The 22,358-nt window shown below is 40.2% G+C and overlaps 4 protein-coding genes across 5 annotated transcripts in view; 1 reads left to right on the top strand and 3 right to left on the bottom strand.

The window, feature by feature from the left end:
• Positions 1–2,426, bottom strand: part of otogl (otogelin-like) — a 24,319-nt gene extending 21,893 nt beyond the window's left edge. The window contains exons 1-6 of the mRNA XM_079684610.1: positions 2,169–2,426; positions 1,714–1,756; positions 1,370–1,415; positions 1,055–1,133; positions 848–940; positions 484–491 (exon numbers count right to left, since the gene is read on the bottom strand). Of these exons, the coding sequence (XP_079540736.1) occupies positions 484–491; positions 848–940; positions 1,055–1,133; positions 1,370–1,415; positions 1,714–1,756; positions 2,169–2,241 (342 nt within the window). The 5' untranslated portion in view covers positions 2,242–2,426. The remainder of the gene's footprint in view (positions 1–483; positions 492–847; positions 941–1,054; positions 1,134–1,369; positions 1,416–1,713; positions 1,757–2,168) is intronic.
• A 1,483-nt stretch (positions 2,427–3,909) lies between these two features.
• On the bottom strand, positions 3,910–9,469 carry syt1b (synaptotagmin Ib). Its single transcript, XM_079684148.1, has 10 exons — positions 9,020–9,469; positions 8,143–8,240; positions 7,504–7,675; positions 6,486–6,667; positions 5,726–5,839; positions 5,422–5,589; positions 5,146–5,313; positions 4,719–4,836; positions 4,503–4,636; positions 3,910–4,389 (listed from the first exon to the last, which is right to left on the bottom strand). The coding sequence occupies exons 3-10, from the start codon at positions 7,643–7,645 to the stop codon at positions 4,183–4,185; spliced, it is 1,233 nt and encodes a 410-aa protein (XP_079540274.1). The 5' UTR covers positions 7,646–7,675; positions 8,143–8,240; positions 9,020–9,469; the 3' UTR covers positions 3,910–4,182.
• Positions 9,470–11,262: 1,793 nt separating this feature from the next.
• bbs10 (Bardet-Biedl syndrome 10) lies at positions 11,263–14,649 on the top strand. The gene is made up of 4 exons (XM_079684147.1): positions 11,263–11,380; positions 12,249–12,448; positions 12,537–13,517; positions 13,688–14,649. The coding sequence occupies exons 1-4, from the start codon at positions 11,300–11,302 to the stop codon at positions 14,487–14,489; spliced, it is 2,064 nt and encodes a 687-aa protein (XP_079540273.1). The 5' UTR covers positions 11,263–11,299; the 3' UTR covers positions 14,490–14,649.
• A 985-nt stretch (positions 14,650–15,634) lies between these two features.
• On the bottom strand, positions 15,635–21,608 carry cd9a (CD9 molecule a). 2 transcript variants are annotated; one of them, XM_079684149.1, is made up of 8 exons: positions 21,405–21,608; positions 18,729–18,831; positions 18,504–18,601; positions 17,982–18,056; positions 17,738–17,842; positions 17,116–17,205; positions 16,680–16,763; positions 15,635–16,558 (listed from the first exon to the last, which is right to left on the bottom strand). In XM_079684149.1, exons 1-8 carry the CDS (start codon positions 21,471–21,473, stop codon positions 16,493–16,495), a joined length of 690 nt encoding a protein of 229 aa, XP_079540275.1. In that variant the 5' UTR covers positions 21,474–21,608; the 3' UTR covers positions 15,635–16,492. The 2 variants fall into 2 exon arrangements, with proteins under 2 accessions (XP_079540275.1, XP_079540276.1); XM_079684150.1 differs by lacking the exon at positions 21,405–21,608 and adding an exon at positions 19,766–19,922.
• Positions 21,609–22,358: the final 750 nt, after the last annotated feature.

The raw sequence follows: 22,358 nt of genomic DNA, 5'->3' as shown, positions 1-22,358 counted from the left end.
TTAAGACCCTCCCCAAAATCTGAGGGAGTGGGGTGTTTGATAGTGAGTCATGTCCTTTAATCTGATCAGCGCAAAGCTTTACATGCTGGTAAGAAATCGGAAATTGCCTGTTCCCTATTTTTTAAATGACTCTTTACACATTTTAATCACCAAAAAATCTTATTTTACATTTTTAGAACTGTGGCATCAGCTCGGTAATCTTAATCCTCAAAATGTGCACTGAAGCATTGAAGCTTGATTATGAGTCTAAGATGAGGCTTTCCTTTAAATGCTAATGTCTATTCCAGGATTTCATTTCAAGTATAAGTTCAGTTACAAGTTCCTAAGGTCGCTATATTGTTTCCAACAGGTGGGCCAACATCAAATTAGTTTGTTGAAATGAAAAAATGTCTTTACAATAATTCTGACTTCAGATCTCCTGATAACTGTATAAGGAGTCTGTTCAGAATATAGAAACTAGAAACTCCATCACTCAACCCTGACCCTATTACCTTAGTACACATGATTCAAAGAGAGATAGGGAGGGAAATAGAAAGAGAGAGACGGATGGGGAAATCTGATAATTAATACTGGAGTGTGTGCATGTAATTATTGTTTGTTGAATGACACACATTCCTGTATAACTGAGTGTGTAACTGTATACTGTATGCCGTTATTAAAAAGTTGTACACCTGCTGATCACACACTCTGTTGCATACAGGAAGGGTGCTTATCAATCAAGAATATGGTTGCCATGTGGATGATATTCTGATAAATCTGATTTGAAGATTTGATAACAAAGGAAGACATACACTGTGCGTGTGAATGTGTGTGGTAAATTGTGTTTGTGTGTGTGTGTATTACTCACTGATCTGGCAGCGGTCTCCCAATGCCTGGAACTGAGCACAGTCACACACACCGCTCTCCTGACACCAGCCACCATTGAGGCAGCCACAATATTCTGGGGGGAAAAAACACACACACCTCATGATCACTTAGCCCAGTTTATCTGGGTAATGATAGTTTTAATCTTCTGTTAATGCAATAATGGAAGCTTCAGAAATTGTGTAATTACCTGAAGAGGAATCTCTGGCTGTGTAGTTGTGTAAAATGCTGCGTGGTAGACCACCCTCCGACAGCAGAGGTCTGTATGTCTTGGGAAACAATTAACACTTAAAGTAGTTCTCAAGCTTTAACCACATCAATGACACATTTCTGTACTGTTGGTGACCTGTTGTAAGCTTAGAGTTGCGTCAGGCTGAGTGGGAGAAAGTGTATGGGTTTGTGAGCAAGTCTCATTCGTTACAAAGACAGCTTTGTGCCGTTTAAGGTGTTGTGCGCATGTGGGTGCCCTGACCTCCTCTGGTTCTCTTAGGTGTAGTGTACCAACCTCCTCCCCAAGGAGATCCCGTTTCCTCCGAAGTGCATTAGCTCTTCTGCACACACACAAACATGCACATTAGTGGGAAGAAACAGTCAGAGGGGAGACTTAAGTGCACTTTACACCACTTCAATTCAGAATCCAAACTACTCTTAACTGAACCCTCACAGGCACAAGTGGACATGCACAAACACACTCTAACACAGTCCCTGCTACACACTCTAGTGACAGAAACAGAAATTGCAAATAATTTATCAGTGTCAGCCTGTACAATTGGATGATCTTTTTGCTCAATATTAATTATATGTTTACCATACTGTTTGCAGAATCACAATTTAATTCCTTTGATGTACCTTTGTAGTCTTCCTTCAGCCACTGAAAGTCGGCTCTGAGCTCCTAAACACAAAAGAAAACATCATACATTTTAAAAGTAAAAACTCTTTGTAATTTGGGGAAAGGGAGGTCCAGATGTATTAAATAAGAAACATTAAGTCGCATATATGACATTTATTAGGATTAAACAGTGAGGACACAATATAATAGGGAGGGGCATTTTAAAACAATGCAGGTTAGGCTTTATTATATAGGTAAATTACCTGTGACAGATGATAAAGAAAATCAGAAACTTAAATAATATTTCAAAAGAGCTTGTAATGCAAGGGTATTGTGACTCAAAGAATATTGACTATTAGATCCAATAATATACCACTATGTTGTGTAATATATAGTTCACACTCACATCTGTGTTTAGCAAACTTTTTAGCAGGACAATTATACAATTTTGGGGGAGAGAAACTATCATACTCACCCTCAAGTAACAGCAAGTGGGAGATTGAAAACGACATAAGAAGAAATCGTTTCACTGTCCACTTTAAGTTCATCTCAGAGTCCGAAAGGAAGTCCCGCCGAAACGTTAACGGTGCATCTCAATGGTCCCGGAAGGGAAGATTTCAGGATGTGTGTTAGCTCCGGGACGATGCCTGGTCTTTCCTATAACTCGGTGAAACCTACCTGGTGGCGACAGCCCCTCTGAGCAGGTGACGACCAGCCTCCACCTGTGTGGGCAGGTAAGCTGCTCTCTGTCACTCCAACATTCTCAGCCAGCACACACAGACTAGCCTCAGATTCAGTGGTAATTGTGATAGTGTGTCGCTCCATCACAGAGGTGTTTCCCTCTAAAGTTACATTTCTGTCTGACCACATGTCATGACCTGCGTATGACAACTTCTGACGTGAACATTAGCGGATCAAAACGGCGTTGCCAATGAGCTAAATAGAGGGCAGAAAGTTTCATTTAACTCGCTAATTGCACTTGTAAAAAAAACTCACCTTCACCACACCCCTTCACAGTTAGCGAGATAGCACATTTATGAAAAGGTTAACACTAGATAGCTTTAGTTAAGCTAGTTAGCTGGGTGTAAACTGTCTCTGAACTAAGTAGGATACATATCTGTTGTAAATAAGGGTAAAGTTAGGTTACCCCCAGCTAAGTTAGCTGTACATTTTGTTTGTTATACATTGACGCTCATTTATTTTTGACATTCAGCTTTGCAATTAAGCTAGGTTCATTAAAACATGTTTTACCCTTTCTCTATTAAGTAACACGTTACCAATCAGCGTTACTTGACTTGTTTCCTTAACCTCTTCCCGACAACTGTCTTTTTGTAACGATGCTAATCTAACTAATAAGTAGCCATGATGTTGAGTTGACACCTCTATGGTTGACACACACCAAATAACGTGCACCCCCACCTATTTTTATGTTTTGATCAAACAAAGAGTAAGGGGGATTATTTTCTGGCTGAAGATAATTAACTATACAATATTTAATGTTTTTATTCAAATATGAATTATTTCTAAAAATATATGGAGAAAAAAAACGCTATTAGCCTACATGCCTGGCAACCTGAAGCTCAGTTCTGTGCTCATAGTAATTTCACCACAATTTTCCAATACATTGAAAGGAATTAATGTTTACTGCCTATTTCCCATGAAAAAATTAATTTCTTGTAAATAAAAGTATTAGTTTTGAAATAATATAGATTATTCGGAACAAAGATGAACCATCCATCCATCCATCTTCTCCCGTTTATCCGTGGTCAGGTCTCCCACGGATAAGTGATTAAATGTTCAAAGATGAACATTTAATCATATTATTGGTGTGGCTCTAGCCTGTTCATCCTTCCTTGTTGCTATACTGCAGAGACAATGTCTATTAATGATGAGGCCCCAACTCTTAGCTTTGCATTTCTCTTATTTGGGCTGTTGTCCAAGACTCTTCGCTCTCCAATGTATTTTCTTAGCTTTATAAGAATCACTTCGATTGTGTTGTGTTTCAAATGGACATTTAGAGCACATATATCCATCCAAGCATTTAGCTAAAGGCAACAGTGAATAATAATATAAACATAAAGTAGAGAAATAATAACACTCATATGAGTATCTTATTTCATTAGCCATTGGATTGTCTCCCTCTACAGGCTATTCATGTTTATATCAGGCGTAGGGTACATGCATTTAAACAGCAAAGTACAGAAAAAAAACACAGGTTAAAAAAATTCATGGTTTAATAGCACTTTACATAGTTATACATTTGTCCTTAATACTGTTCGTAGTTAGGAGGAGGTATTTGCAGAAGGAAGATTACAGATGACATTTAATAACAGTGACTTAGATAGTGTCATGGGTGAAACAGGATATGATTGGGTAAATTCACATAGTTAAATGAATCCTAAAGAGTTTTTATTGCAATAAGGGGAGGTACATACATTTGAATTAATGTAGTTAAATGCTGCAAGGTCAAAACATACTAGGTGACAGTTTCATTTCTTGTTTGAAATGAGAGCGTTGACTTCATCCTCTGGTTTGAGACTATGCCATTGTGCTATTGGCCTCCGAGGATTTGCCACCATGTCTTCCCAGTGGCGCTGCTCAGTCCCAGTGCTGTTACTGCCCAGCAGCACTTTGCCGATGGCGTCATTCTTCCCGATCTTATCATAGTCCAACACAGTCACTGCTATCTGCACCTTCTTTAAAAAACACATGAAAATACACACAAAGAAAATGAGTACATTTCAGATTAATTGTTTTTTTAAATGTTGTTTTTTGTGTGTGTTTGCATACAAACATATACAGTATTTACCTCCATCTGTTCACATGTCACTTCAAAGCTAAAAGACTCATTAAAGTAAGGGTTTAAGGTGTGCTTCTTTGTTGTTGTCTTCTTTTTCTTGAGTCTTTTTCCATTCTGCATTAAGTGGATCTTTGCGTACGGGTCTAACAGAGAAAACAGAGTGGTTTGAACAGTTTTTCCTTTTTTTAAAGTCTTGTTAGTGAAGTTGTCTGTCGCTTGACTAACCTGATAATCCACCCACGTCCATTTTCTTCAGGTTTTTGGCCTCCAAAATCACCACCGTCAGCTTCCCTGCTGTAGGCACATACCTCAAGGACAAACATATGTCTCCAAGTCGCTCACTCTAAAACAGAGAAAAATAAGTTAGCATTTTATTAAAGATAAAGTATGGCTTTGCAATTACAATGACACATAAGTGACCTTTATGTGCATGACAGTGTAAATATAAAAAGGAGAGAGTATTTGATATTACTCACAAAACCCAAATAAATACATTGTAGTACTCAGTTTAGAAAAGTTTTCTCGCCAAAAAACAGTAATCATTTCGGATCAAGAGATCAATAGCAAGTTGTTCTTTTTATTAATATTTTTCTGACTAGTGCATCCCTATTTCAAGGTCATATCCTCCACCCCTCTCTCCATGTGCTCACACCTCCTCCTTCTCTGCCTTCTGCAGATCCCTCCACTCCTGCAGAGACTGGCTGAAGTCCACACTGCTCATCAGTATCTTCACAGCTCCAATGGCGTCGTGTTTTGAGAAACGGTCGAAATCGTACACAGTCATCATCAGTGTTTTCCCGCCCAGCTCCGTGTACGGTACCTACAGAACACATTCACAGATAATAATTAGAAACACATTTTTGCACCATTTGCTGATCACATTTGGGATCATTTAAAAAAAAAAAAAAGTATTTATCTTTGAGTTTACCTTAAATGTAAACGTCTCATTGAAGTTCGGTTCAAGGGTCTTCCTGTGCACTTTGGTTTCAAACTTTTTCTTTTTGTCTGGGAGCAGAAAGACTTTAACATAAGGGTCAGAACTACCTCCCACATCCATGGCAGGAAGTTCAGCAGCCTGCAAGATGCCGACTATCAGCTAGAATGTGATAGCAAAGGAAAGTAATAACAAGAGATGAGATTCTCGATAATTGACAGCAAGTTATTAATTTGGTTAACATTTTAGAGTTTGCAGATGTTGGGGAAAAACGTCATAGTGAATGGTGGCATCTCACTGTGTTGTCTGTGAAGTTGTAGTCTAATGTGTAATGGAGCCTGCCCAGCTTCTCCTCCTCCTTGGTATCATTATCTGACAGCTCGGTTTCTTTGTTACCTTCGTCTTTCAGCGGCTGCAACCACAGACACACACAGATCACATGCAGGAATAATAAAACATAGCTTTACAAGAAGTAATCAATTAAGTGCTTCTATCTCACAGCTATTTGTGTCGGGTTCATGCAGTATATTGTAAGCACTGCACAGCCAGAGGTGATTAAACAAAGATCTAGTTACCGTCTAAAGCTTATTTATTGTTTAAAGTATACGGGCAGGTTTACAGCATCAGTGTGGGTAAATGTGACCTGAATCCTTGAGGACAAGGGAAACACTCTTAAACAGCTCATCTCAGTCCTCAAACTTTACTCCAATATGAGCTATGTGCAAAACATCCATTAGTCCTAACACACACTGACAGTTTTACTAGTCCTGTGTGACCCGGACATAAGGACTGTGATCCATTGCAAGGACAGTACATCTGCAGGGGGACAGTGTGTGTGTGTGTGTGTGTGTGTGTGTGTGTGTGTGTGTGTGTGTGTGTGTGTGTGTGTGTGTGTGTGTGTGTGTGTGTGTGTGTGTGTGTGTGTGTGTGTGTGTGTGTGTGTGTGTGTGTGTGTGTGTGTGTGTGTGTGTGTGTGTGTGTGTGTGTGTGTGTGTGTGTGTGTGTGTGTGTGTGTGTGTGTGTGTGTGTGTGTGTGTGTGTGTGTGTGTGTGGTTTACCTCGCTGTAACCTCCATCCATTTCAGTGTCAATGCCTCCGTTGCTCTTCTCTTTTCCCTTTTTCTTGTCCTTTTCTTTGTCCTTGTCCTTCTTTTTCAAGCACTTCTTCCACACACACACTGCACATGACAACACCACGCACAAGCTTACGATGCAAAGGGCAGCAACTGCCCATGATGGCACTGCAAGATGAAATAAACACACACATAGAGGATGCATAATTGATTTTTTTAGTCAGCCACTTGAATGCAAAGATAAACAGAGTGAGGAAAATCTTTCTTGATCATATTTTGTGGTGGTGTTGTATTGCATTGCAATGCTCAGTCAGGTGTTTTCATGTCCATCTCTTATGTATTCTGCTTGTTCTAAAGCATCATGGAAGCAATATTTGACTATAATATCATGTCACATATTCAAATACAAGATGACATTTTTTATGACTTGCAGTTTGCTTCCCCATAAAACATGCACATAGCATTACAAATAGTATGCATTGACAATCCTGGTACGTCGGAACTAATACAAATGAATAACTTCCACACAAGAGGAACATAAAACGCAGTTCTAGAATAGATTTTAAAAGTAGCCAACCTAACCTGTTTTCTGTTCCCTTTGAGTCAACGCTTGTTTGGCCTTATCATATGATGTGTGTGCCTTCCTCATTCAGTCACAAAATGCTAGACACTCCATGAGCTTTTACTGTTTTAGGATGATTTGCCTATTGTAAATGTTTGTTTACAGTGGCAGATAGTCCATTTTATTACTTTTGGTTGTGTGTGGTTTTTTTCAAATTCATTTTCATAACAATGACTGAATATTTTCGGAACATTATATTTTACGGCAGTTGCATAAAATCGTCTTGAAATGACAATAATATTTTGTTCTCGCAATTATTTCTGTGATATATTTTAGCAGGCTACGCACCACAAGAGCATATCAGCATGATAGTTTAGTTATGTTATTCCGGACATTCCTTTGGTTCCAAAGGAACAGAGCATGACCTCAGAGTCTGACTCACTGTGGACGCTGTGCAGTTCACTCATGAACTTGTTGGGACTGTGGCCTCCAGAATGGCCGGGGCTGGTTGTTTCATTTGGCAAGTGGGTTGTTGGAGCGGGGGTGCCCGGTGCAGGGGGGGCAGCTCGACGGTTCCCAGTCATTATTGGACGAGTAACAGATCCAGAATTAAACTGACAGAGAAACACAGAGTCAAGAAAATATTGTCTCAGCCCTTAAATAACAACTTGAGTAATTTAAGGAACATCACACTATACTAAACAAAAAACAAAAAAATCTATTTTGAGGAACAATCAAAACAGAACACATAAACACATACACCCTCCAAGTTTCCTTAAATGCTTTTGATTAGATGTATCTGTAGCATTAATATGCTTTTAGAAACTGTATGACCATCAGTGTCAAATGACTCCTGTTTCTGCTGGCCTGGCACTAACACTTTAACACAGGATATGCAAGTAGCTGTCTCGGTCAAAGCTGCTGACATGCAGGGGAGAGGAAGGGGACAATTGAAGTTGAAGCGTCACGCGTGGACCGCTGCTGTTCCACTGTGAGCTGCAGGGGTCAGAGTCATGGGCCAAGGTCATGCTCAGTATCTACGAAAACAACAAGACTCCCATGTTAAAAAAAATGTAGATACCTTTTTTGCTATTCTGAAGTTGAGTCAGCAGATCAGATCTCACACCAAAGCAGGACACTGATCTCAGTTTATTTCTGCTTTTTCTGAAAAGACAGGCGCTAAACAGAATCCACTGATTAATTACAGCTGCAGGAGCAAACAGATGTACCTAATGATGGCAGAAAGAACACCATGTCTCACATGATACAGGTCTCTTATACTGATCACGTTATGTATTTCAATACTTATATATAATATTTCTGATTTGCTTTTGTAAAAGTTTGACTAAGTAATAATGAGTAATTCACAGATTAGATTTTTTTCACATGGTAATTTGAAATGAAATTACTTCAATTATTAATTGTTGAATATCGTGTATATAAAACATATGTAAACGTAACTAAATGTGTACATTTGCGTCTTTCAATATGTTTGATGCAGATGATAATGAATAATGAATGACCAGCCGCACCATATGTCCCCTTAACTTCAGTTAAGACAGCAGTTCAAACTCTTTTTACACCTCATCCAAAAAGTTAGCAAATTCATGACATTAATGTGTGCATTCTAGTGTAATTGCACCGTCACTGACAACTTAAGAGAGCCTTGTTTTTAACTTGACATTGGACATTTTCTCAACCTTCACAAGAACTGCATCTTTCATAGACACAAAAGAAAATCACGGAATTTGGAGGTAAAAACTAATAAATCACCCAAGGTTATTATGTTGCACCTAGACTGTATCTGGTCAATAAGAGAATGACCCTCACCAACCTGATTATTCTAATTTTGTTATGTTTTACACAGTTACTTTTCACTGAGCACAGTTGGGAGAGAAATACATCAAAGTACTTTAATTTGATAAAACTAAGAGAAAGATAAGGACCCAGAGACATACCTGTATTCAGTCGCCCCAGCAGCAATGTCCAGACACACAGGTACTCCTTCTTCCCAGAGAGAGGTGGAGGAGGAGGAGGAGAATAGATGACAGAACCAGAGAGGGCGGGACAGGCGGAGGAAAACAGTGAGAGAGGAAAGAGTTTTTGTATCACCAGTTCATAGATGTCACAAAGAAGAGAGCAGGTGTATGAAAAGCTGGATCAAGGGGGAGAGCAAGAGCGAGGTAGAGTAGGACAAGGTGGGGAATTGCAGCTCGGTCTTCTTCTATTGCTTACTTCTGTGTGTGTGTGTGTGTGTGTGTGTGTGTGTGTGTGTGTGTGTGTGTGTGTGTGTGTGTGTGTGTGTGTGTGTGTGTGTGTGTGTGTGTGTGTGTGTGTGTGTGTGTGTGTGTGTGTGTGTGTGTGTGTGTGTGTGTGTGTGTGTGTGTGTGTGTGTGTGTGTGTGTGTGTGTCACTTGTGAATGTGATCTTGTCCATCCCTGCAGGTCTCATGGGAGCACGGGTGCTTATTTGCACCCCACTTCTTGTGACCTCTGTCCCATCCCAACAGGTCACCCTCACTGGGCCACTGATGCATATTCATTAGCGAAATGACATGGCTTTTTAAAGGCTCGTTAGCATAGTGAGAGTTCAGCAATAGAGGACATTTACATTCACTGTGGACAGCTCTGTATGTGTCTGTTGGCGTGTGTGCATCTGGCAGGAGCTGCAGAACTGTCTCATATTGTCTATGTATAGATGATGTTGCCTAATTTAGAAACTTAGGATGTGGTTTCTGCAGCAACACGGAGATCAAGTTCCGGCCCCGCCCCGTTCACCTTGAGGTACCAGACATACTGTGGAGATACTGTATAGAAGGAGGGAAGAAAGAGAGGGGGATGGGCAGGGGAGGGTGGGGTGATATCACCTCTGTCCTTGACATGTGGAAATACACACAATGCATGTTTCTGCTTATCGGGAACATTTTAGATCAACATGGATTATCACTTCCCAAAGTCTGCTATTTTAATAATGATGTGACAGTATGGTCAGCTGACTTTAGCTTTCAGTATTAGTACGTTTTCATGTGTAGAAAATAAACTTTATTTAGTTCTAGCCAGTCCCATTGACAATGATCTCTTTAACAAGGGAGACCTGAGAACAAATTACATGTAAACAGTATAACAACACAATTTGAAACACTTGACGTCTGGTGATGTTATATCTGAAGAATATAAAGCTTCTCTGCAAACATTCAGGAATTTCTTGAAATCAAACAGATCTTCATTTATGTGCTTTCTTAGAGACAAAGAGTGTTAATGGTGGACATAAAGCTTTTTAAAAGACATTGTAGGAAACGCATACGTGTTTTTTTTTTTCTACACCTAGCACCACTCCTATGGACCATGTAAAGCAATATTATCAGATTATGAAAGAGACTTATGATTTCCATAAAGAAATTGTTCATTTGAACAGGCGTAGGGAGGCGCAGGGACTTCGCACAGCCTCAGGGTCTGGGGGGGTCCGAAAACCAGTCAGTATCTAGTGTGACCACCATTTGCCTCACGCAGTGCAACACATCTCCTTCGCATAGAGTTGATCAGGTTGTTGATTGTGGCCTGTGGAATGTTGGTCCACTCCTCTTCAATGGCTGTGCGAAGTTGCTGGATATTGACAGGAACTGGAACACGCTGTCGTATACGCCGATCCAGAGCATCCCAAACATGCTCAATGGGTGACATGTTAGGGTTAGGGTTTAACCCTAGGGTTTTCGGACCCCCCCAGACCCCCCCCAATAAAGCAAAACTGCACGTTTCAGAGTGGCCTTTTATTGTGGCCAGCCTAAGGCACACCTGTGCAATAATCATGCTGTCTAATCAGCATCTTGATATGCCACACCTGTGAGGTGGGATGGATTATCTCGGCAAAGGAGAAGTGCTCACTATCACATATTTTTTCAGATTTGTGAACAATATTTGAGAGAAATGGTTATTTTGTGTATATAGAAAATGTTTTAGATCTTTGAGTTCATCTCATGAAAAATGGGAGCAAAAACAAAAGTGTTGCATTTATATTTTTGTTCAGTGTAAATAGACATTTTCGTCACATGACACTCCCATGTCATGTGCAGTATCATATCATAATAATCTTAAATGTATTTGTATGTATTAATTTTGCACAAGCATTTTAAAAGGAAAATTGTAGTACAATAATTTGTACATAAGTGTTTACAGTATACAAGTCTCCTTGGTTGTAGGGTTAGAAAACATCTTGACGCTAGGTGGCAGCAGTCACTTCTGATGGGAATTACAGCTCTACAACAAACCACAGAAGAAGCCTCGTCTCTAGGATACGGAGGAAGCGTTCCTGTTGGGCTGATGGTAAGTACTCTGAGATAAAAGCATCGTGTTGTGGCGAATATTTTTGTTTGTTTGGTTCATACTGGCAGCTAGAAACTAGTGCGTTTATGTTATATCTAGGGTTTGTAATAAAATAAGCCCCTGTACGGAAGGGTTCATCTCATTTCATCCAGCTAGCTAGCAGATGCTAATGTTATCTACGCAGCTTCTAGCTGTTAGCAGTGATCAGAAAATAGTTATACGAGTTTATAACGCTAACCAAGTAAACTAACTTTACACAGATTTTTTCAAAGTGAACATTGACTGACGCTGAGTAGTAGAGGTGGAAGAAGTAAAAGTAGAAGTACCACAGTGTATGAATACTCTGTTAGAGTTAAAAGTCCTGCAATCAAAATGTTACCCAAGTAAAAGTACAAAGGTTTGACTCGTAATTATACCTTATTTACCGAAAGTAAAAGTAGTATTTATGCAAATTGGCCCATCCCAGAATAATATTTGTCATATATTTTGATTATAATTATTGCTGTATTGATGTGTTTATGTATTAAAGGGGTAGCTAATTTGTATTACTTTGTAGTTTACTTTGAATTTACTCCAGGTGTAACTAAAGTCTTATTTAAGTGTTGATTCTTTTTCACATTATTAATCGAAACTTGAGATGTAAGACTGTAACCCTAAATTGAAATCCATCCTGTGTCAAATGTTTGTAAACTAAAACTTCGCTGCATACATTATATTGTTGGAATTTTAAGCCCATCTATAGAGTTTTGAGGCAGTAGTATTTAAATGTCTTGCTGCTTTTTATGGAATACCAAAAGCATATTTGGAAAAAAGTTCGGTTTGTAAATTGTGTATTTTCTCTTGCAATTGATATTTATGTTTCTTTCAGGTTGCAGAGATGCCGCCAGTGGAGTGTCTTCATCTGGATCATGTTGTGCAGACTGTGTGTGCGTTGGAGTCAGTTGTCCTCCGCAGTTTTGGCCCTGAAGGAGGACAGGTTCTGTTCACCAGAGACACGGGACAGGCGATGTTGAGCCGCAGTGGGGCTCGCATTCTCACTGCGCTACGACTTGAGCATCCACTGGCCAGGTAGGTAACACACACACTCTGTCCCTATGATAGTCTTTGACAAGTGACATTTTATATTTTGTATACATTTGTGTGTTTTTGGTTTTAGGATGGTGGTGGAGTGCGTCTTGAAACACAGCAGTGTAACAGGCGATGGATCCAAGACGTTTATCCTACTGCTAGCTTCATTACTACGGATGATTCATAAAATGGCCTGCAAGGAGCCTAATGTGTCCCACACCTACACCTCCAGGCAAACGGCAGAGGCTTCAACTGCCAGGCACTTGGCTGACAAAATTCTGGCATTTGCATTGGAGGAGCTAGATAATCTCATAGCCATGGGAGTGATTCCATATGGATGCTGTCTGTCATGGGAGGATTTCACTGCAAAAAAACATTTATCAGGACCCTCAAACAATGACTGTGTTCAAAAACTGCTGAAATCATTCTTTCATTCACGTCTGGGTCGTTCCCACTGTGACTTTATAAGCAAACTAACCTGTGAACTGTTGACTCACTGGAAGTTTAAAAGGGACCAACCTTCCTTATCACTTGAGTTTGTAAATGACAACTTGGATGCATTGCACACACCTGTGTCAGGCTTCCCTATCAGTTGTTCACGTTTGATTGAGGGGCAAGTCATTCACAGAGACTTTGCTACACCGTGCCCTCAGACTGAACAAAAGGCAGTTAAAGCTGCAGTTTTCTCTGGTTACCTACAGCCAAAATTGCTCAATGCAGGACAAGTGCTGCAGCTGGGATGTGGAGAGCAATGGATGGAGGAGAATTCAAAGAACAACAGAAGTATAGTGCAGTTTAGCGCCTGGACAGAAAGGTCCCTGGAGTGTGTCTTTGCAAACCTGCAGAGTTTGGGTGTCTCTGTGATCCTTTCTGCAGTGAAACAGTCGGCTGCTGTCCTGTCTTTAGCTGCACAGGCAGAGATGTGTGTTGTGGAGTGTGTCAGTGAAGATGAGCTGTCTCTCTTTGCCCAGCTAAGTGGGGCCACACCTGTCTCAGACTGCTGGATGGTTGAACCAGAGCACGTTGCTACACTGACCTTTTGTAGACCAATTCTGCTGGGAGCCCATAGGTATAAACATGTCTCTTTGCCACTCATATAACATGTATATTTAAAAGTAAAAAAAATGCATACAATTCCTTATCATAGATAATAATTGATTTAACATACATGTATATTGTTTTGATTTTCTCAATCTTCTTTGATTCATGAATGTTCAAATTTGACTTTTTCTCCCACAGGTATGTCCATGTGGCTTTCAATGATTCAGAGGAAAGGGTCACTGTCAAACCATGTAGTCTGGTCATTTGTGGCCTAGGGGAAGGACAAACTGACCAGTATACATGTGCATTTCGAGACGCCATCCGCATGCTCCTTTCAACATGGGAGCCCATGGGTATGACTGCAACCACAGCCTCAAAGAGGACCTTGCAGTCAACCAAAAGCACTTCTTCACATGTGGATCAGATCCCCAATGTACCTCCCTTCCAGCAGTGTGGGTTGCAGCCAGGTTATGTCATACCTGCTGGTGGGACATTTGAGTTTCTCTTACACCATGCCCTCCTACAAAATGGCACCAGTTGCTCAGCCTCTGATGACATAGTTACGAGTGGCCTTGCTGTTTCCCAGCTCTTGGCAAATGCTCTACTGATCGTGCCCAGACAGATTTATTCCCACAGTCCAAGACATTTCCTGCAGGCTCAAGCAAGGTTCCAGACTATTATTCAAAACCATTCCCACCCCTTTAGCCTTGTCTACAAACAGGAGCACAGCTCAATCTTTGGGGAAAGTGCATTTCCTCTAGAGGAGGATAAACTAACAAAGCATCGTTTTGAGGCTGACGTGTCAGCAAAACTGTTCATGTCAGACTCCGGCCTTGAATCTGTGTCTTGTAAATACCAGCTACTTCTGGCTGTTCTGCAGTGTCTCTCAAGTATTCTCCATGTAGACACCGTGCTGCACACACACACTGCCTTACACACTCAGTCACGCAGACTTGCTAACACTTCCTGGGAGGGCACAGACGACGAGACTGAAGACTGAGATTGTATTGTATCCAAAAGGTAAAATAATTAATATATTTTTGTATCATTCAAAAGGTGGAAGGAGATAATTTGCAGATTGCTCTAGCAATATTAGTAACACATGTATTTGAAATGCAACTTTATACTTCCACTGTAATAATAAATTAAATGTAATGGCAGCACTGTTGTATGGTTCAGTTTTTGGCTAGTAAAATGTTGCAGTGGTTCTTCACCAATCAGTCCAATCAAGACACCAAAGAAAACATCAAACAACTTGGGCAGAATGGGCAATTGTTATCATATCATTTAGTCTTTATCTACTGTGTGTATGTGTAGAAGTGTGGTAGAGTTAATGTTGATTTTGGCCTATTTTCTCTTGAGTTTTCATCGTTGTTCCTATTTTTCCCTTCCTTATCTCGTTTGTCCTGCCCTCTTCCTTTGGCCAGTACACATAATGTTACATAAGAGGCATACACACAGAACAACATGGAGACATGTCTCACATATGAACATAGTTATTTTTATAATCAGCGTTATCTCCATAGTGGGGGTGGGGTGTCTGAGAGGGCAACACCTGGCTGTCAACAACCAAATCAAAGGGTACTTCCTTGTGCTATAATCAGAGGAAAACTAACTTTTCTCACCTCTTTTTGGATGAAAAAGTGAGTCATTAGAAATAACATGACTCACTACCATACATAATTGTGCACTGTTTACTGTAATCTGTCTATACGCCTTGTTTTGAAACACATATTTGGATTGATTGTGATGGCATGACTAGGAAAACAAAAACACTTCTTGGCTTGGATCAAACTACATGAGTCACACTTGATGGCCTTGAATATCAAAGAAAGGAAAGCTGGGAGGAGTATTAAGAATGTATTTTTCCATTGCGCACACAGATTAGGTCCTGGATGTTGTTTTGAGTCTTATCAAGGCACGTCCACCCATCTAAGCCAGTGCATTCCCCTATATCCTGCACCACTATATCCAACATGCCAAGGAAAGTCAGTTTGATAGTATCTTATTTTAATAGTGAATAATTTGCTCTTGTAGTTAATGTATTTAACTCAGTGACCTTCTCAGAAATGGCTTAAAGAAAAACTACAGCAACAAGACGTTCGCTGTGTGAGTAACTGCGTGCCATTGCAAAACACCTTCAGAGTCAGTACAATTTCTTTTATTCGGCTCTCATTAATTTTGCCTCTGTGAAACATAGTGCATATGGTATAAATCAAGTCCAGCCTATGTAACATGGAAAGAACATTATAAAATACATCATCAAATGTAAAACACATGTACCATACAACCATCTATGTGTATAAACCTTTTACAAATAAAAAAAGACATTTACAAACTTGACAAAAAATGAAAAGGCGTTTTTAGAAAGGGCATGTTAGGGATGGAGACAATAGGAAGGGTACAAATAAAATGTCACAATGTAGAAACCGAGATGCTACTCTAATACCGAGCTAGGTGAACCACACTGACCGCAGTTCCCAGCTTAGCATTGAATCGGCTATAGTCACCATAGTTTTATATCTGTGTTGTAAAAAAAAGGACTGTAGAATTTCATTGGCTATTGCTGTAGTGATGTTGGTGGTCTTTTCTGAGGCCCTGATCCATGATTCTTCTGGCTGTCAAGTGATGGCAATAGAAATGTGATCCATATACAATAATATGATCTTTTGTTTAGATAATTAGCAGTTCACAAACACTAATTACAGTCAAATGACCACACAATTATGTCGTCAATACATTGCCACTGAAGCACAGATGACACCCATTCTATAGTTGGGCCTTATAACCACATTGCATCTATATAGTCCAGAAAGGGTTGGCCTAAGTGTCAGTAGGACAGTTATAGCTGATGTATTATGTACTAATCAGAGATATCCGCACACAGCCTATCTTAGATTGTCCCACTTGAACAAGCAGTGTTTATGGCAGTGGAGAGTCATGTGACTCTAGGAATAGCATCATGCAACGTTAATAAAGGACTACAGGATGTGATGCTGGGACTCACACCACCTCCCGAGACTTCCTGATGGCGCAGCACAGGAGCATGCTAAAGATCATCCCAAACACCTGCAAAAGAAAGAGAGACATACATTACTTGTGTTTGTTCTTTACTCACCTCTGCCCTGCGCTCATCCTCCAGGGCAGCTGACACTTAAACTTGATGAGTTACAGTAAATCCCACGCTTACCATAACAACCCCAATGGTGATGCCGGCTCCTCCAATGATGTGTAGCTTGGAGTCAAACACCTCTTCAATGGCATCAGGGCAGCTCTGCAACACACCAGCATAATTCCTTTCAGCTTCCTCTAAGCCTATGCTGAACAACATGACGTGTGGTATTGCACACTTAACAGACAGCCTGAGAGCATACGGGCTCTGGTAAACCAGTGTTGCCATAGTTACACTGCAAAGAGGCTGAGGAAATTAGTGTGCAAAGGAAATGATAACCTATGGCACACGTTTGACAATTATTTGACATACAGTAACGTAATTGCTTCCTAACAGCTTTTAGAACTTATGGATCTTCTTTGCTATTGAAATATGATGTTCTTTCTCTAGCTCTTGACTGAAGTACCTATCTATGTTGGCATCCAATCTATACAATCATTCAGAGTAGTTGTACCTTAGTAATGAGCTTCTCAAGTAGCTCTCCCTGGGGACAGGTGTCTTTGTCAGCCTCTTCTACCGTACCAGTTGGCCCGCAACAGTTCAGCTGTGTAAAAAAGTAAAACCTTTAGAACACAAGATGGAAGAGGGAATAGACATCTATAACTTAAAGTATTTTAAAGGAACATTCTTGTTACAATTGTTATGTTGTTATCACAATGAGGTTGCTAGTCAACTGGTGGAGGCACTGTCCAAAATAACCGATCTCCAAAATAACCTATCATTTTTCTTACATAACTATTGGTGCAGAGATGAAAGGAACCCAACATGTTCATGCTGTTAAGAAGTTATGTAAGTGTGTGTTTAGACCAGCTGTTTCCCCCTAGATGATATGCTGTAGGATAATTGCCTCCTGGCTCACTAAAAAAGAAAGTACCGGTGCTTATTTTCCTAAAATGTGGTATTTTGCTGAGTTTCCAACTTCTAATCATCTTAAACATTTTTGATATTAGGCGGCACCGACAACTTTCCCATGGGAATACATTGCTTTAAGGAAATATTGCGTGTCAAGTTATTTTAAGATAAGATCTAAGTCTACCTGAATTAGTGTGAAGCTGAAACTAAGAGACATGGCTCACCCCAGTTTGAATCATCCGCAGGGTGTCTCTGAGTCTCTTATCTGAATTTGGCATCTTGAACTTCTTGTAGGTCTGCATGTAGGATGATGTGATGTCGTTTACCACCTGAAAAACAGCAGCAAGACGGTAAAATAATACTTTATACACATAACTCACATTCATTGTAGTACCATTCATGTTTGTAGCTTTGTAGAAAAGTGCGATCCAAGTCAATGAATCATTGTTACATACACTTGTACATTACCTTGCTTTGGTTGGAAAATACCCAGATACCAGCCGCAACTTCAATGGCAAATATGATAAGCAGGAAGAAGAAGAACTGCAAAGAGATAGACAAAATGAAACTCTTTTGATTGCTTGAATGTGTGCAGGCGTGTGCGCATGTCTTTTGAATGCATGTGTGAAAAAGTTACAAGGTCACTTGAGTGTAGCTGAACCTAATTGATAGGCTCCTCCCCCTGGGAGATTTAGTACAAGAAGATTAGGGCCAGACAGGGAGGGAGGGGGAGAGACAAGTGCTGCGAAATCTAGAGACTCCTCTCTGGCCTTGATACTGTTCAGTAAACAAAGATGAATGTAGCTTATATTTATTGCAGAGCCCAATGTAGGTCTACAATCCACACTTGCTTAAGTTCAGTAACAAGGCCATATGCTGCTGAGTAAGATTGTGAAAAATACATATAGACCCGGATATAGTATAAGAAACTGTTTTAAATAGTTTATGTTTAATGTTAGTTAAGTGCAGAACACAAAAGATGGTACAAACCATTCCCAGCATACAGGGGGACTCCTGGATGGCCCCACAGCAGCCCAGAAAACCCACTACCATCATTAGAGCTCCAGCTGCTATCAGGATATATACACCTACACACACATACAGAGAATCACAGACATATACAAGTATATGTTGCAGCGCTCACATAATCCAAAATGTAACTTTGCTTAAATGATAAGGGATAATGTTCCATCTCAAGGACAGAGGGAATCTTACCCGTGTAAAACACATTTGGAGAGTCTGTTTCTTCAAACAGGCCTTTGGTCTGTGGGTCTAATCTCAGCCACAGGCCTATAGTGAAGACAGCAGTGCCTGCAAGCTGAAACACAACATCATGCTTATTTTCACAAACAGTTCTGCAGTTAGTTATCATACCACTAAATGCACAATGTACACAGTCAATCTGATAGTACATATAAATGATATTAGCGAGAAACTAAGCTGAAGTTCTTGTCATTCGTAAGCACTCTCCATATTTATGAAATATGCCATTTGACATCTTGTGTATTTCGTTTTGATTTTACCACACCAGTTTACTTGGTGCTGTCTTAATTTTAAAATGTTTCTGCTTCCAGTTACCATTTAAAACATGTACTAACTAAGCATTCTTGTTGTCTAATTGTTACATGTTTTTCTCAGTTATCAGTCGAGGAAGAGGTCTTCACAGTCCTTTCTGTCATATCTAATTCTTCACCCACAACATTTCCAACAAATCTATTGAAAAGGCCTTTTTTCAACTCTTAAAAAGTATAGGTCTGGGGACAGACATTTGTAACTCCTCACCAATGAGACTTTGATATTATAGTGTAGAACACATTGATGTATTCAAACACATTGATGGAGGCAGGAAAGGCTGTAATTTGCTCATCTAACTGTGTAAAAACAAGGACCCTTTGTGTTTGTATTGTCCCTTCATGGTACCAGAGATTGTGTGATGTGCTACACATTGACTCACTTACAGGGCTTGGCAGCATACACAGGTCTGTGAATATTTAACTTTAAAAGTCAAACCGAAAGATAGCAATCTGTTTCATTCCAAGTGTGTTTGTGTATATTTGGCCATTCTGTTGATGATTTTTACCTACTCTTTATTCTAGGATGTCTTATATGCCATTGTGTAAACAAAAGAGCAGGTTAGAGCAAAGAACAAATGTGTACTACTAGTCCTGTAGTCTTTTCCACCTCTTCCTTCCTCTCTCGTTCTCACACACAATCAATCCAACACCACATGATTAAAAGTAAAGCACACCTACCCAGAAGAAAGAGTTGAAGACAAACATGAGATATTTCACACACTTGATTCCCCCAGCGACAGCCATGCTGATCCAGTCAACACAGTTCACAGCTCTGAGTGATTTTTAACTATCTGCTTCCCATGTGGCAGTAAAACATAATGGTGTCAGTTAAAAAAAAAGTGGTGAAAGGAGAGATCGTTTTCATTACCACGCCTTCAGAAAATCACATGACTTCTACAGTTAGGGAGTGGCAAGAGAGCCGTGTTACTCAAAAATCTGACCTCCTTTGTTTAATCTGATATGAACTCCTGCCTGTGTTCCTTCCTCTCTTTTGTTCCATGTTTATACACACACAGCTTATGTTTTTAACTTCTGCATTTCTAAAAGTTATGCTGATACATACATTTTGATATAGCAGGAAGTAGGACATAGGGCTCTGTCTAGGCATGTTAACCAAAAACATTTTTAAATACCTGCCCAGCAGCATATTACCTGCTCTGTTATCTGAACTGTGCACACAGTTACTAGACTGCTCTAAAATTTGACTACTACCTATGTCTCACAGAAGCTGTTTTATTGAAACCAAGGTCTGTTAACCAAACTTGATGCACTGACACAACGATGCACATAGACACTCTTGTTTTGTCCAGATTATCTGTGATCAGATATCTGGGTCATGTGATCTGTGGCTGCATAATGACCAGTGTATCATATATTCACTTCCTGCTCAGTCCAACACAAATGGGAAGTGTCTGCACTTTCATTGGGTTGGGATGTTTGAGCAGGATTTTTCTATGAATTGAAATTCAATCAAGGACATGCATTTTCAATTCATGGTCACCATCCTGGCTTCTTACTGCTAGTATTTACAGACACTGGTGATTTTTACAACTTATAGTGGATTTTTTGTATATTTGTAATACCCATAATTGGTTGTGTTGCCTGGGATCATTTGCATCTCACACATAAGCACACACACACTTTGGGAAATCCCTGCCCTGTAATGGATGGTTATTCTAGGCTCTATCTATAGCTGCACTGCACACATAATAAACGTTCATAAATGGGCAAAGCATTCATGTGAAACCACAAACACATCACAAACAAACTGACAGAAGACACACCCTGCAGGCTTAGCTGGACACAAATAGCCTCCATGGGAAATCTAGGATTCATTCACACTCTCACTCCATGACATGCGCAACTGTTCACATCACGTGAGGAAGAAGAAGCGTTCATTATTATAATATCAGGGACATTCTCCACCACAATAAAGCGCCCCCCTCCCCCCATTGCATTTATTAAAATGCTGTGCGCGCAAACTCCAAAGAGTAGTCTGCACGGTGGAACTGGGTCACTTGGCCACCGGGGATTATTCGTCCAGCCCTCTCGGTCTGCACGCATATTGGGACGCTTTGTATTTAGTTGTTGACAGTAACCAAAATAATGCAGGGGCACCTCGAGGATATACTGTGATAAGAAACCGAGACTGTGAGCACTCGGTACGATCCTGCATCTGGGACGTCGTCTTATTTCATTCAAGATAGTAACCGGCTCACACACGAACGCGCATGCACGCAAAGCTCTCTCTCTGTCACACAGACAGGGTGTATAATTTATTCTTTAAGAAGAATACAATTTCTCGCTTCAAACTCACCCAGAATACGAGGTTGAAGGCGAACATCAGGTATTTGACGCACATCTCTCCCCCCGACAGTGCAGCCATGGCGGTGCTTGATCTATCTCACTTCTGCTGGTAGCACCAATTAAAACACTCAGTAGAAAAGAAGACCTTCGAAATAACAGTCAGTATGCAGATTGAGGTTATTTGCCGACGCGTCGCGCTGATACGCGCACCGTGCTGTGCGCGCCTGTAGTGGTCCGCCCCCACACAACGGTCTGCACAGCCCCCTGGAGACTTTTTTTATTTATCACAACATTTTAACTTTATGCTTTTACATGTTACATTTCTCATAAAAAAATTCAAAGACATCTACATTAAATTAAAGGGCTGATAATTATTGGAGGGTTTTTTGTGTGAGTTATCAATCGTAATGGCGTTGGCATTTGTGGAAATGTTTTCTAAAGTTATCATATTCTTTTAGAGGGGCTTGAAATAGCAGTTTGCGAGACTAAGTGGGGATTTAGTGCACGAGTGAGACTATCTCTAGTTGTCCAAATAGGATTACAGAGAACATCACCATTTTTAATTGTTAGCCTGTAGCTCTGATAGAAAACCTTAAAGTCTGCACTCAGCGTGCGTCTTTGCTTCATACAATGGTACATCAGAGCCCTGCACAGCAGCCTAAGGTGGGCTTTTTGACCACAAGTTCCTGCAGCACCATGAGCTGTGGGATGACGTAATTTTCCCAGAATAGAAAAAGCGCGTTCAGGATTGAATATACTGTACATGAATGAACACGGTGCACGAGCTGTGCATCTCCCCCAGACAAATTCCTCACGCACCCACACTCAAACAAACGGAAAGTGACCAGAATTATCCTTCAGTTCAAAACACCAGTCTGTCAATATCATTCATTTTGGTAATTATATTGTATGCATGTGTGTTTTGTGGTCTGCATCAGAATTTTGAACCAACCCCTAATTTACC

The sequence above is a fragment of the Notothenia rossii genome (genome assembly GCF_949606895.1).
Source record: "Notothenia rossii genome assembly, chromosome: 5".
Taxonomy (NCBI): domain Eukaryota; kingdom Metazoa; phylum Chordata; class Actinopteri; order Perciformes; family Nototheniidae; genus Notothenia; species Notothenia rossii.
The sequence above is the reverse complement of the archived record's forward strand: the minus strand, read 5'-3'. Positions and strand labels throughout refer to the sequence as shown.

What these genes read in the sequence shown, in the direction of transcription:
- bbs10 (XM_079684147.1), top strand. Translation starts at nt 11,300, where the DNA reads ATGGGAATTACAGCTCTACAACAAACCACAGAAGAAGCCTCGTCTCTA. An exon ending in GCGTTCCTGTTGGGCTGATG is followed by an intron (nt 11,381 to 12,248) that starts GTAAGTACTCTG and finishes TGTTTCTTTCAG; the next exon opens with GTTGCAGAGATGCCGCCAGT. An exon ending in CTTGAGCATCCACTGGCCAG is followed by an intron (nt 12,449 to 12,536) that starts GTAGGTAACACA and finishes TTTTGGTTTTAG; the next exon opens with GATGGTGGTGGAGTGCGTCT.
- syt1b (XM_079684148.1), bottom strand. Translation starts at nt 7,645, where the DNA reads ATGACTGGGAACCGTCGAGCTGCCCCCCCTGCACCGGGCACCCCCGCT. An exon ending in ACAACTTCACAGACAACACA is followed by an intron (nt 5,590 to 5,725) that starts GTGAGATGCCAC and finishes ATCACATTCTAG; the next exon opens with CTGATAGTCGGCATCTTGCA. An exon ending in TGACATGTGAACAGATGGAG is followed by an intron (nt 4,390 to 4,502) that starts GTAAATACTGTA and finishes TGTTTTTTAAAG; the next exon opens with AAGGTGCAGATAGCAGTGAC.
- cd9a (XM_079684149.1), bottom strand. Translation starts at nt 21,473, where the DNA reads ATGGCTGCACTGTCGGGGGGAGAGATGTGCGTCAAATACCTGATGTTC. An exon ending in TGCGGATGATTCAAACTGGG is followed by an intron (nt 17,206 to 17,737) that starts GTGAGCCATGTC and finishes TTTTTTACACAG; the next exon opens with CTGAACTGTTGCGGGCCAAC. An exon ending in TCACCATTGGGGTTGTTATG is followed by an intron (nt 16,559 to 16,679) that starts GTAAGCGTGGGA and finishes TTTCTTTTGCAG; the next exon opens with GTGTTTGGGATGATCTTTAG.